Source organism: Balaenoptera ricei, chromosome 12 (genome assembly GCF_028023285.1).
Source record: "Balaenoptera ricei isolate mBalRic1 chromosome 12, mBalRic1.hap2, whole genome shotgun sequence".
Classification (NCBI taxonomy): Eukaryota; Metazoa; Chordata; class Mammalia; order Artiodactyla; family Balaenopteridae; genus Balaenoptera; species Balaenoptera ricei.
Window position 1 is genome coordinate 62,601,987 of NC_082650.1, and position 14,657 is coordinate 62,616,643.

Genomic DNA, 14,657 nt, shown 5'->3' on the forward strand with positions numbered 1-14,657 from the left:
TTGCTCAATTTTCCTTATGGTTCAATTGTTTCTTATGTATTATTTTATTAACCCAGAACAAAAATCAAGTTATAGCAACATTCGCCAAAGAATGTTCTACTAGTGTTTTTAGGTACTCCATGAAAATTAAAAAGTTGGTGGTTATATAAGCTTTGGAAACTTTATGGTATATCCTGCTGTGGAAAATTCATAATTCACAGTAACACATTAAGGTTAGTAAGGAATTCTATAACAGAAATCAATCAATCATTGGTTCAACCTCATTTAACCCAGTGTTTCCAACAAGTAGAACTTAGTGGTTAATCATTGAGACCCTGGGTTAATTGCCTGGCCTCAAATTCCAACTCTACCTCTTTCAAATTGTGTAAACTTGGGTGTGTGTCCCAACTTTTTGGCTGAGAAAAATAAAGGTAATGGTGGAAGTGTAGAGTGTTGTAAAGATTAAATGAAATAACATATGTGAAGTATTTAGAATATAGCCTGGCTTATTGAAAGCCCTTGATCTATATTTACTATTATTATCATTTATATTTGACCATAGAATTTATTTTGGAGTAAGAACTACTGGGATCACTGTGGGATCTGTTACAGAGATTTTGGGAGGATTGTTACAGACATATTTGATATAGTAGCCATTCCTGGGAAGTGTGCCAAGATGGATTAGTTTTTATCTCTGAGTACTTACCTGAAAGGGATAGCTAACTTAAGTAAGAAATGGCCAGTTAATACCTATATGTGGTTGGATCCAAGTTGTAAACTGGACTGAGGAGTTTTCATTTCCCTCCAGGTATGCTGAGATGTACTACCATCCTATCTGCCCAGAGAGAAGAAAGAAACATGAAGCCAAGAGAAAGAAAAGAACCTGCCCTTCTCCCCACAAACAACAGAGGTATACACACATAAACATGAGCACACAAAACAGACCCACACATCGAGACACATATGCAGGCATCCAAACTCACATAAGACATACTCTCATTGTAGAGCACTGCTGAGGTTCATGTCATTTTCTGACTTGGTCTTTGTAATGAATGTATAATCTGTAAGATGTATTTATTTAGTTTTAAAATTTTAATTCAATGTATACAGGGAATCTAGATTTTCATATAAGTGGAAAGGAATTTCCTCGAATGAATGATTTTGAATATAAGCATTATAAATAACCAGCAGTAAGTATTGCACATTTAAATTGAATTTTTTATTTTAAATATTCACAGTACAGGAATTTATTAGGCCTGAATAGAACATCATTATTTACACATCCAAGGGATAATTCCAGCGGTAAATCAGTGAAATACTTACACTGAATATAGGAAATATGATTGAAGAGATTTCTTCTTACAGATACAGGCTCAAATCTTTTATACATTATTTCTGCCTGGGGATCTTAGCACAGATTGAAGTCACTATTAGTTGCTGAACAAAATTTCACAAAATTATAACTATAGCAATCACATCATATATTTATAAGCCCAGAAAGACATCAGTGGCAAGGAACCCACATTATAATAGTATTTTTAAGGGAAGGAAACTTCAAATGACAACTCCAGTTTAATTTGTGGAAAACACAAGTTCTCCAGGTAGCTGAATATACAGATCTTCAATGGCATTTTGCCTCTCATGGCTTATTAAAATATTTGCTTAGCTGCCATAATATGTTATGTTATTTACAGGTTGAATCAATGAAGGGAACAGTATGGTAGCAAACTAAGAGCCCAGACTGATGTTTGCTGACTGTCATAAACATACAACATCCTGGTCTGGGAAGTTGGCCTTCACATTGCTGGGAATGGCTACTCATCATTTGGATCAATGCTTGACTCCAGGATGTAGCAAGACTCAGTTGCATGATTTTCACTTGGAATAATAGCTGAAGTCAGCTTTTCTTACCAATATACTAACTTCACTGAAGCTGTTAAAATAACCTGAATGAACCAAACTTCTGCAAATAAATAAATAAATAAATGTATAAATAGGATCCCCACTGTTTTAATAACATAGCAATGAAATTAGCTTCCAACAGTGTAAATGCTATACTGGTGTTCAAGTCACCAAGTGCTATGTTCTAGCCTCACTATATCATGGTGAATGGCTAATTTCATTCGTGGGTGGGGTGGGGTGGTTATTGGTCCACATATATTATCCGTTTGGAATTAAGCCCTTCTAAAAACACAAATATATTTTCGGAAAAAAGAATGCAAAGGCAAAAATAAAGACAGGACTTTGCTGAACGGAGTAATTTCTGCTCACATGGACTGCAAATTTTCAGCATGTAGAGGCTTGGTCTTGCAGCCAAAATTCACATTTTCTGTGCAATCATCTTTTTGTTTTTAAATTACTCAAGTTACTGAGAAAAAGATTGGGTTTATTTCTTTTCCTCCTACCAATTATACTGATTGGCTCTCCATACTGCCTGGGGGTTCTAAACGTTACTGACCAATTTAGTGTTGTGCAGACCTGGCCTCAAGTTTTTTTGTTTTTTTTTTTAATTAATTATTTTTTTTAACCCCACTGGCAGTAGTACTGATTTTGGCAAAAAAAGACATACCATTCTTGATTGTAGAAAAATCTGCCAGAATATTGTATTCATAGTACGGAATGGATTGAGATGATTTTTTTTTTCACATCTTCATGCTTCCTTACAGGAAATTGCTATACAGTAAATTGTATCATTTGCCAACAAATGATTTTATTTGTTGTATTTTATTGCCGACAAGAAACGCCAAGAAGAAAATTGGGAGGAGTGGAATTTACCACAATATGCTGCAAAGTTAGAAAATAAGCAAAGTAGCATTGTCTATGGGCTCATTCACACTGAGAGTAACATTTTCACTACTAAAGTTTAAAAAGGACTTCTGAAAGAACGTGAATCATGCACATGGGATGAGATGAAGCCTGTGGGTGAGGGGTGAGTTGGCAGTGTGAATCCCCCCAAAGTGGCACGATTCACTAATGGCATGCAGTTTTTCACCTAATATAACACAACCATAACATCGTCATATAATTTCTAGCACAACTTATTTCAAACATGCACTGGCTACTAAAATAAGATTTTAAAGAAAAGCTGATGTTTGATATAAAATAATCATGTTTTTTCAAGTGTGGAAAAATACTCTACAAAAAAATAAGTAGAAAAGTGATTTCTGATCAATGTGTGGTTTTATCTATAAAAATTCAGATGACTAGTTAGTGTGCTTACGACAACCCTATCAGGTCTGCATGGCAATAATACACATACAGAAAGTTAAGAGCATTAAACAACTATTAGCACAATGCAAGTATCCTTATCAGAAATAACATGAAACTATAAACTGTACATTTGGCATTTAGGTTTCAGGGTGTTTTTGAGTCTGTTTAAATATGACAATACAATAGTGCAAAATCACATTACATGAATAAAACATACAATTACCATCCAAATAGTTTATGGATTACTGACCCTTACAAGTCACACATTGGCTAGAATTGGCACATATTGTTTCAGCATGATAGTTTTGACCTTCCTTACTTGAGTGTATGTCGTTTTATTCAAAGTTACACTTGAACTACATAAAAAAAAGGATAGGCATGGGTGAGTCTATATGTGTGTTCTTGAGGAAATGAGATAAGAGGAAGCATATGGCATCCCTACTCTTCGTCTGTAAACCTCCCTTGCAGCTTTCTTCATTAGCAGTGCTTTAGTTAGAGCTCCTAAAGAAATTGCCTGTTAACTTCTTTTCCCTCTTTCTTGTGGCTCACAGAGCATCCACATGACCACATGGAAGGGAGCAGGAAGAAAAGAAGAAAAATTCTAGGCGAATATATGACAGCTCATGCCCTGTGCCAGGCTAATTAAACCAGGATGTCTAATCAACAAATCAAAATTTGTAAGAGTTTCTCAGGTGACGATAATGTAAAGTTCACTGCACTCTGTTGATAGATGAGAAATCTATGGCCCAGAAAAGCTAGTGAATTATACAATAGATTATGTAAGCTAGAACTTGAGTTCTGATCCTTAATTTAATGCTCCTTTCCTTGTTTCTTGTCACCATTTTTCTCCTTTCTGTAGCTTTGTGAACTTGTATCTACCTGCAGACTTGTTAGCTCTTTACCTTTTCCCTTTATAAACATCTATTATGCACACATGTTGTTTTGGATTTAGAATAGACCACAGTATTCCAATGAAGATGATAAATCTCAATAATTTCATTCAAATAATTTTGACCAGCTGCATTTCCTCCAGCAAACATTACTTCTTATCTTCATCTGACACAGGATTTATGGAAATGTTGTTTTTTACATTGTCACAATTACTCCGCTAACCCTGACTCTTACCAAACCCAACCTTAAATAAAAAGAGAGAAAAAGGGAAAAGAGGGGGAAAAAAGGCACATGAATAGATATATTGTTTGTGAAGGTTGCCATCATACTGATAGCTCTAGAGATTTAAATTTTTATTTTAAGAGTAAAAAAGGGTGATGCTATTTTCACAGCTTTTTTTTTTTTTTTTTTTCCTATTCCTATTTCCACTGCCACATAACCTGTTAATCTTCCGGGGCAAGAGCCTTCATTGATTTGAATGTAGAGCATCTACAAGCTAAAAGGGATTTTTTGTTTTGTTTTGTTTTCCTTTTAAGTAAACTCCTGGCCACAAGTCTTTGTCTTTTGATTCAGTATTTTAAAATAATATATAAAATATTTGAGGTAGGTCACCTGTTATCTAAAAAGTGTGCTGCTCCCAGTTTTACACAGGTAACCAGATATTCTCGATTTGCTCGAGGGCTTTCGAAAATCAGTATGTGAAAGGCCTGATCTCATTACAGTCCCTAGAGACACGCATCCTACCCAACATGATAGTGAGCTCTCTTCTGGCAATCTTGCCTTGGATGAAGATGGCATCTTCAGGATTGTCTCATCCGAGGGACCAAGGTGGCTAATGAGGCCCGTCTGAGATCAGGGGATGCGCGTTGTACCCTGGCACATATTTCTTGCATAATGAGTAGTACTGGGTTGTTAATTTAGTGTGGGTCCTCTTTCTGCCGAGCCCCTTTTCTCTCTCTTGCACTCTCATTAATCAAAATGGAATGCAGTCATGTGTAGAAAGCCACAACAGTTAACATACCTCTCTGTAGAAATCGCTCTTAAAATTTTTCTGATAAAATTTACATTTTTCACAATGAAATTCCAGCAAGCTCTAATTTAACATACTTTACATATATAATTAATTCAACAGTTTGGTTGCCAGAGAACTCAGAAAAATGACTTAATTCAGTTTTTGAAGTTTTCTAAGGTTGTATCTGAAACAATAAATGTTTCTAAAATTTTTTAAAGCAACACAACTAGGAACTACTTAAAAATACTATTTTGAATATCATTCCTTTTTTACACATTAAAAATAAAAATTGTCCTTAAGTCTACCTTTTTGTTTTATTACAGTACAACTTAGAAATTGTGCACATGAGCAGTTGAGAATATTCATATCAAAACTCTTTTTATTATGCATTTAGTAATTAGAGTAGTCAATTGCACTCTGGCTAAGAATTATTTTATTTCTGCACCAGTAAACAAATACATCCCAACTCATTGAATGTATACTCTAACATTTTAAAAGTAAATTTTAGCATTCTTTTTAAACTTTACAAAAAGTAGAGACTTGATTCTGTTTCCTAACTTTTATCATTAACTAGTTCTGTGGCTAAACTACTAGACAGTTGAAATGAGGGATTAAGTCAAGTTGTTGAATATTTATTTCTAAGCCTCTTTCCTTACCAGAAAACGATTTCTGGGAATCTTCCTGCTCTTCCGTCTGTGACTTGAGCTATACCAACTGATAATATGTTAAATTGACTATTAATTTACTGATTGCTCATAACATGGAGGTAAAATTAGGTCTGCTTTGGGTTCCATGATTTTAAGAAATGATGTATGTGTTTAGTAATGCAAATAATGCCTATGCACTATGACTGTCAGCTCCCCACACCCCTTGCATTACTTAGTGATTACAGAAGACGTGAATGCACGCCTCCACGCTATATTTGTTTTTCCTCTCCTGAAGATTATTCCTTTGGCTTATTTAAAATTGCAGTGATTCTTATAAACTGTCTGCTTAACGCTTTCAGAGCCTCAGAACTGAAACTGTGGAAATAATTTTGGATTCCTCACAATGATCTTTCATTATAGTAAACCATACTAATTGGACACATTGTCTAGTCACTTAAACGTCATTATATTTGTCCTCACAAAAAACACATCAGGAATATGTTACCTCCATGTTACCTCCACATGCATGTTACCCCCATATGCAAAATCTGAGGCTAAGAGAAGTCACATAACTTGCACACAGTGAATGGGCAGAGCTGGGATTCAACTCTAAATCTGTGGTCATCAAAAATCCATGTGCTGGGACTTCCCTGGCGGTCCAGTGGTTGGCACTCTGCGCTTCCAATGCAGGGGGCGCGGGTTCAATCCCTGGTCGGGGAACTAGGATCCCACATGCTGCACGGGGCAGCAAAAAAAAAAAAAAAAAAAAAAATTAGAAAAAAAAAAAATCCATGTGCTGTACGCTATAACCTTGTTGCTTCTTGTACAGCACAGGGAAATATAGCCATTGTTTTGTAATAACTTTAAATGGAGTACAGTCTATAAAAATATTGAACCACTATGTTGTACACCTAATATAATATTGTAAATCAATTTGCTATACTTCAATTTAAAAAAAATCCATGTGCTACAGCTTGCTGGTATATCCCAATTGCAAATTACTTTTCCACCCATCAAGCAAGGACTTTGGAATCTGGGAAAGAGTTTTCTTAAACACTTACAGCAGATAAGCAGATCACAGAAGCCTAAGATTTTATGGCTGTAAAGGATTTTAGTAATTGGACAGTCTAGTCCTTCCATTGCAAAATATAAACATGAAGTTAGAACCCAGAAAGAGAATGAGAGATATTTTTTTCAAGGTATATAACCTTTTCTTGTTCTACTAATTCCTCCAGGCCAAGAATTGTTCATGTCTTTTGTGTAGACTGGTGGTTCCCAGAGGTGGCCCCATGTTAGTATCAGCTGTGGAGCCTTTGCATGAAATAATTAGGCATAGACATTGTTTTGGACCTTGAAGTAGAGGAATGAATACTTTACTGACATATTTGAAAGATTCCAGGTTAACTCAAGAAAGGTGATAGCTCGTTTCAACCAAGCGATAGAACACTTCCCATTTAACAGGTGGCTAAGACTTAGACCTCAAAACTAACAGCACATCAGAACTATCTGGAGAGATTTTAAAAATACAGATTCCAGTTCCCATCTCAGATCCAGAGAATCAGAAGCTGTGTATTATTAACACTTTTTCAAATGATTCTTATGTAGCTGACCCAGCAAGTTCCAAAGGCATGTTTGAGAACCATTGGCTTAGGATGGTTCACAAACTATAGCATGAAACAGAATAACTTAGGACATGCATTAAAAGCATGTTGTTTTGGACTTATGTGAAGAGATTCCAACTGCATGAGCCGGGCCCAGGAATCAGTATTGTTCATAAACACCTCTGATGATTCTAGGTCAGGTGACCCAGGAACCAGGATTTTCACTAACATTGACAAAAGGCAGCTGATGTTGGAGGGGTTCTTTTTAAATTCTTTTTAAAAATATTTTTAATTTAAATCAAATGAATAAATATATATTAGCTGTGAGTTTAAAAAATAACTGAATTGTCCAGATGTGTTCAATCTGGCTTACTCAAATTAGCCTCCCCATTTTACTGTCATCTGGGGATTGACTATGCACCTCCACTACCTCCCTGAAATTTTTGCATAAATAAAAATTTTCAGATAATTGTAATAGGAATGTGGATGGTGTAGAAAAATTTAAAATATTTTAAAATAATGCTCAATATATGCTTATTTTTCTGCAGGCAATTAAGATCTCAGTGAGTAGGTGAGTACATGAATTGCAAAGGAAGTAGGTAGAGAACTAAGGGGTGGAAGGAGTTAAAGGAGGAGGGTTAGTTAATTGAGCATTTGCTATATTCACTGGATTAGGCTCTTTCCAAATATTAGTTTAATAATCAGTTTTATACTTTACTTGTCTATTCAGAGAAATAAGAGGGAAATCTGTTGGAATATTTACTTCCAAAATATTATTTTGTGATGGTCATTGGAACTGCATTTGCAAATATGCGCATATATCAGTTTAGATCTTAGATGAGAGAGTAACAGTGCTAAAAGGAACATACAAAAAACAAGGTCCAGAGAGGTTAAGTGGCTTTCTCAAAATTACAGTTTTTTGAATAAATAAGCCAGCCTAGCATTACTCATATTTCTGGTTTAGCAGGCCATCTCTCATTTATGTTGTAAACTGCTCTATATAATGCTTACGGATATGGATGCATTCAATATGAATTACTAAGAGGAAGAACACTTTTGGTAGTAGTGGAGCTTATCCATTTGCAAAATGCTACAAAATCTCCAGATGAGAGATGTCCAGAAAAAAAAATACCATCTTAATTGACAGATGTTTGCAATACAAAGAAGTGTAGTTCGGGAGGAAAGGAAAGATATTTCTCCCCATGCATAGTTTGGTAATAAATATATGTGCCCCCTACGGTGCTTGCACTTTATATTCTTCTTAAATACTAATTGTTTTTTCCATTAGAAACAGTTGGTATGTTAATATTTGAATAGAATGTTAACATGTTCCAAATTCTTTTAAATCTTTCTAGAAATGTTACTTCTTTGGGGTCTTAGAATGCAGTAAAACTGGAAAGACATAAAATGCCTTCCTTTTGCATCCAGGCAGCAAACTGACCAATGAAATAAATACATCATGTCTAACGGGTACCAAGAAGCTGGAACTGTTATCACACTTTAAAAAATATTTTGCATGATCTCTAATGCAATCTGTTTATTCATTCAACAAGTATTTGTTGAGATCCTCCTCTGGGTTAGGCACTGGATTTATCTTTTAGATTCTAAAATTTATTTTGTTTAACAGCTTGATTACAATTAATTTATTAAGAAGTTCCCTTAAATGAGATCAGAGTTTAAGGGCACTCAAAGATATGATTAAGCACAAAGTCATAATGTAAGGATCTAAACCTTGTTTTGGTAACATTAATTCATGCAGAGACATTTTCTGAGTGATTGTCTTTAAGACTCATGGAATCTAGTCTGAAAATAGGCAGGCAAAAAGATCTCAGTAGTATAGTTTCCTATTCTTTCCATATTTAACCTCCAACTGGAGGCAAGAATATAAAGTCTCAGCAAATAATTTCTAAATAGTTGGTCAATTTATACCTCAGATGCTCTGAGCTTTCTAAGCCCTCACAACAGAAGATATTTCTGCACATTCTGGAATTATCAGAATTTGTATAGTAAATATACAATTTTGAAGCTGATAGTGGATTCCTATTTAGATAACTTTTTCAGTTTCTATTTCATATTGTCATATTTATGGCTGTCATAAACTATGACTGTCATGTCTTTCTTTTTCAGATATGACGTACTGCTGGATATGGAGAATTTAGTATATGTTCTTATTAATAAGGCCTATAATAATTATATTTATATATTCTTACTAGTAAGGCCTACAATAAATAATATTTAAATATTAAGACCATTGAAAGTAAAAGATTTTTGATATTTTTAAATAAAACTTGTTAAGTGGTCTGTTCTTTTTTTATATTCACAATCTACCTCCTGGCAAAATTTGTTTGTTTTTGTAACCAGCAGCGAGCCAATCTTGTCAAATCTTTATCTTTCACCACGTGATATCCTTAAAAAATTGCAATCCACAGGATTTATTAAAGAAGTGGCAGAGAAACAGAACCATCTTGAGGGTTGCATTTCACTTCAAATGTAGTGAAAGCCCATTTCCTTCTACTAAAGCTCAACTCCTAAAATATTTAAACCAGAAAGAATGCTAACAAGTTTCATGTTTTATTTACCTTATGTATACTTTTTCAAAAGTCAAAGTGCTTCCACAGAGAGTGTAACATTCTACAGGCCCTAATAACACCAATAAGGCATTCACATTTTTAGAATTGAGATGTACTTCAATGATAAGGTGAGAATACAATGAAGAAGAAAACAGGATCAAGAGAGATAGTACCCTTTAATTCTAATCTTGGCTATGTCAATATAGGTGTGGGGTGTACGAGTGTGTGTGCCTGTGTGTGTGTGTGTGTGTGTGAACATATGTCTTAAATAAATATTATCTCTGAATCTAGTTGCTTCATAAGTAGAACGAAGAGATTGGTTTGTAAACATTGCTATAATTTCTTCCAGCCCTAAAACTCACTGATCAATGGACCCAGAATTGAAGCTGACTCATTCATTTTTGGCACTTCATATTAAGAAAGCTTATTCTTCTGGGACTTGGTAATGGGTTTTTAATATACAGATGTGCTAGTTAGTCACTTAGTATTAATTGCCTTAGCTTCAGTCATATTATCAGCATATAATTATAGTCTCACACTGAGAAAGAGGCCAAATTCATAGTTGACAATAAAGGCAATGCCCACAGGTTTCTCAGTTCTTTGAAATCATGAGCATCCACCACAGCAAAGGCTTTTTACTGAATGCTTTTCTGCTTTTGAAGAAAGCAGGTATTTCTAAATTGGTTAGTAATGCATCCTCTTTAGATCCTTATACTTTTTGTTGGCCAAAAAGACAATAAAGTAAACATAAACGTATGAATTTGACTATTTGAACGTAATGAAATAAATGTGGTGGAGATCTCTCCTTCTCTAGGAGGGCATCTACACAGACATATCATTTCTGGATGCAGTGTGGTTAGAAGAGATAATATGGAGGTAATCTTCCATTAGGTCAAATGAGTAAACAAAGTTCGTGGCTCAGAAACAGGTCTGTTCATCTTTATCTCTGGTTAGGGCATTGCCTGACACAGGGAGCCTGTTCAGTCATGGGTAAAAGAGTGAACCTGAAGATCAAACAATCCTTCATCCAATGTAGGAATCTTCCTCTGCTCAAATCCTTCTAGTGGTCCCAAGAGCTCAATCCCTCACAAGGCAGTCTGGATTGTTGGACATAGCTCCTGCTTTCTGAATTTAAATTTGCGCCTCTCTCTAACTTCCATTTGATGTAGAAAATTGTGGAGTTGAGTTCTACTGATGTTAACATGTAGAGGATTATTAGACTAAGTCACAAATAGACACAAATGGATGTCATCAGAACATTCTAACACTTTTGATGGGTTTAGAATAAAGTCATTAAAGATTCTTTTGGTAAATGCTTTCTTTGAAGAATCCTTATCTTCCCATCTTTTCTCACCCACTGTTCTCTGCTTATATCCAGCCCCTAACGTTATGGAGGGGAAACACTGTACAGCAACTGCAAGTTCAGGGGTGAATTCTCTAAAAATGTAGTGTAGTGAAAGTTTGTTTTGGTTCTGTAAAACCCTGAGGGCCATGGTCATATGTGCCACATATGAATAATTACAAAAATGGAATATAAAACATCATCTCCAGTTAGTAACTCTAGGCTAGAACTGTCACTTTTTGGGAACAAACAAAAATTTTCTGATGACTTTCAATGTCATTCATTTATTAATTCAACAAATATGCATTGAGATATCACTCTGTGTTAGCATTACGTGTTCCCTACAGATTGCCATTTTATTATGTTTAACATCTTATACTTAACACCTTGATAATAATTTTATTTAGGTTCTTTTAAATGATAGGACAAACATCTCACATATTATGTTCATATGGTGAAATGAAACAGTTTTAGACATTGGACTTTTGGAAAAAATATTTTAAATTGATATGTTATTAACAATTATATTGACACATAAATGTACCAATTATAAATATGACTTGTATCTATACATAACCTTTTCCCTTGTCGCTTGATAAGATTATTTGTTTTATTATAAAAAGGAGTGTTAAGATCAGGAAGAAAACTATCTTAGATTTTCTTAAGTGTTACTAGGATTATTTCCCAGGTACTAAAAATCCCAACAAATTGGATATTTAAAAATACTTAAATAATTTAACTTAAGATCATGAGAACAAGTGGCTGCATGTGCAAGTCAGCTTAATGAAAATAAATGGAAAGCCTAATAGCTTCCTGAATAGAATAGTTCTGTTCCACTATCTGGCTTATTCACTAAGTGAATAATTCACAAATGTGGCATTCACAAATGTGGTAAACAGGTAAAAAATAGATCAAATAGAGACAGTTATACACTGTTCAACTTTGAAGTCAAAGAGGTTAGAATTCAATTACAAATGCTTTTCCTTTGTTACATTATGCCAACGTGGAACTAGAGATGATAATATTTAATGAAAATATTTCATATTTGAAGATGTGCATCTTCATTTACCAAATAGATTAAACAACTGATCAGTGTAGGAACAACAATCGAATCACAAATTTACATTACAGACAACTACAAAAATCTGAAAAAAATGATGTTTACAAATGATAGAGAAGAATAAATTATTTTTCAGTGCACATAATTAGGTATATATAAGATAATTTAAAACAACTGGAGTGATTGCTGAGGCTGCACTCTCAAAAATCTCCATCAAAATATATATGTCACCCAAGAGAGAGTGATACAAATAAATTAAGACACAAAAGCTGAATGATGTCTCTTCTCATCTTCAAAACCTCAATAATATCTCATCAAAATAATTTGCCAAGTGTGCAAATGATGGAAAACTTTAATTCCAAAACCATTTCTCTAAATTACCAACGGATTTATATTCTTGATGTCTTTTCACATGGTCACAAGCCAAGCATGCATGTGATTCCCAAAATCGTGGAAGATTTACTGTGAAATCTTTCCTCCAGTTAAAGTAACTAAGGTATAATTTATTGTTTTTATCTACTTCCTTCAGATACTTTGCTAGCTCACTGGGAGAGTTATAATCTTCCACATGAATGAATGAATCTGCTGGAATATAATTCTCATAGTTTTCCCTAGATGGCCCCAAAACAACAGGCACAGAGCCAGCCAGAAAAGCATTGTAGAGCTTTTCTGTGATGTAATCTTTGTGGATTGAGTTTTCAAAGGAAAGATAAAATTTGCAAGTAGATATGGTAGGAATCAAATTTTTATCATTCACATACTCTCCAAATGCTTGCCCATAGGTATGGATTTCAATGCTTTTGCTTAGCTCATTGTAATACTTGACCCTGGCATGCTCAGGGTTCCAGTTACTTACAACCCAGCACACTAACTTCTCTTTGCTTGGCACTTCAAACACGAAGGGGTTCGTGCTCACCGTCAAGAAGCCATAAGGCACTTGGATATCTGAGTCGCGGCGGTAAGTCAGAGTCAGGTTGAACAGGTGCTCAATGCCGCTCTTCTGGGGTGTGTGAGTTGGTGATTCCAAATTCATCCAAATCCATTTCTGGAAGGGTGGCCTCGCCTGCTGAGGTAAATTAGTCAGATCCCAACTGATGTCTCGGTGATGGATCAGAACCGCGTGTGATTTGTTGTACAGGGACCGGTCCGTCGTGAGATGGCATCCTTGGATGTTGAACATTGCTTGGCAAGATGTAAGGTCAAAGGTCTGCCCGAATGGCCACACCCAAATCAGAATCGTAGTTTCGTTAAAATAATCAGTTTTGGTGGAGAAGAAATTTTTCATTTTCAGCACAGAGCTGGCTGACTCCATCGGATTGAAGATCCAGCTGTTGGTGGGCTTGATGTAAATGAGCAGACATGCCATGAAGCAGCCCAGGATAATGCAGACGATTAAAAATGGGCGGAGAATTCCTTTGGATGCCGAGGTCATAATTTTTCCTGTGAAACAGAAAAGGAAAGATAGAGGGGTAGGTAGAGGTAGGGATGAAAAGTTAATCATAAATACATTTTGAGATAAACAGGTGATACATCCTAAAATACACTTAATCACAAAATCAACTGCATTTTCCTTTCCGGTCTTAGCAAAAACTAAATATAGGATGTCAGTTCAATAAAATCAAGTTGTAACTTTAACAGTACCTGTTTCCTAAATGCTCACTCTCAGCTAGGCTTTGTGCCAAGCACTTTGCATACTACATTTCCTTTGCTCCTCACAGAACCCCTATCAAGGAGGTCTTTTATCACCTCTTCTCTGCAGAATGAGGAAGTTGAGGGCCAGAGATATGAGTAACTAGCTTACCCATTGAGTTATGCTCTTTCTTGCCTTCTACAATCTTCTTTGAACAAATAATACAAACATCAATAATCCATTGAGGTGCATTTGGCACCTCAGGTTTTATTGTCTTGATTTCTCTAGTCTCTGCCCTTTATATAAGTGAGGACTATTTACCCAGGAGTTAAATTCAGATCAGTTTCCCATAACAAGAACAATATCTGACACTTATCTGGTGCTCATTAGTGCCAAGCATTAATCTGAGGACTTACATGAACATATATATACATATGTGTGTGTGTTAATGTATATACATATGTGTGGTGTGTGTGTCTGCGTAAGCATATGTATTAACTCATTATATTCCCATCTTAATCATGAAGAAACTAAAGCGCAAAATGGTTAAGAAACTCGCCCAAGGTGATATAGTAAGTGGCAGAACACACTTTTAAACTCAGGCTCTGGCTCCAGAGTCTGGGCACTTGAGGACTACATTTTTATAATCATTGATTCCCCTGGTTGCAGCCAGAGGATACAATCATCTTGATGATAACAGTATGTAAGCTCCATG

At 35.2% G+C, this 14,657-nt stretch overlaps 1 protein-coding gene across 1 annotated transcript; it reads right to left on the reverse strand.

The window, feature by feature from the left end:
• Positions 1 to 12,664: 12,664 nt before the first annotated feature.
• On the reverse strand, positions 12,665 to 13,744 carry FUT9 (fucosyltransferase 9). Its single transcript, XM_059942044.1, has one exon. The coding sequence runs from the start codon at positions 13,742 to 13,744 to the stop codon at positions 12,665 to 12,667; it is 1,080 nt and encodes a 359-aa protein (XP_059798027.1).
• Between the last annotated feature and the right edge of the window lie 913 nt (positions 13,745 to 14,657).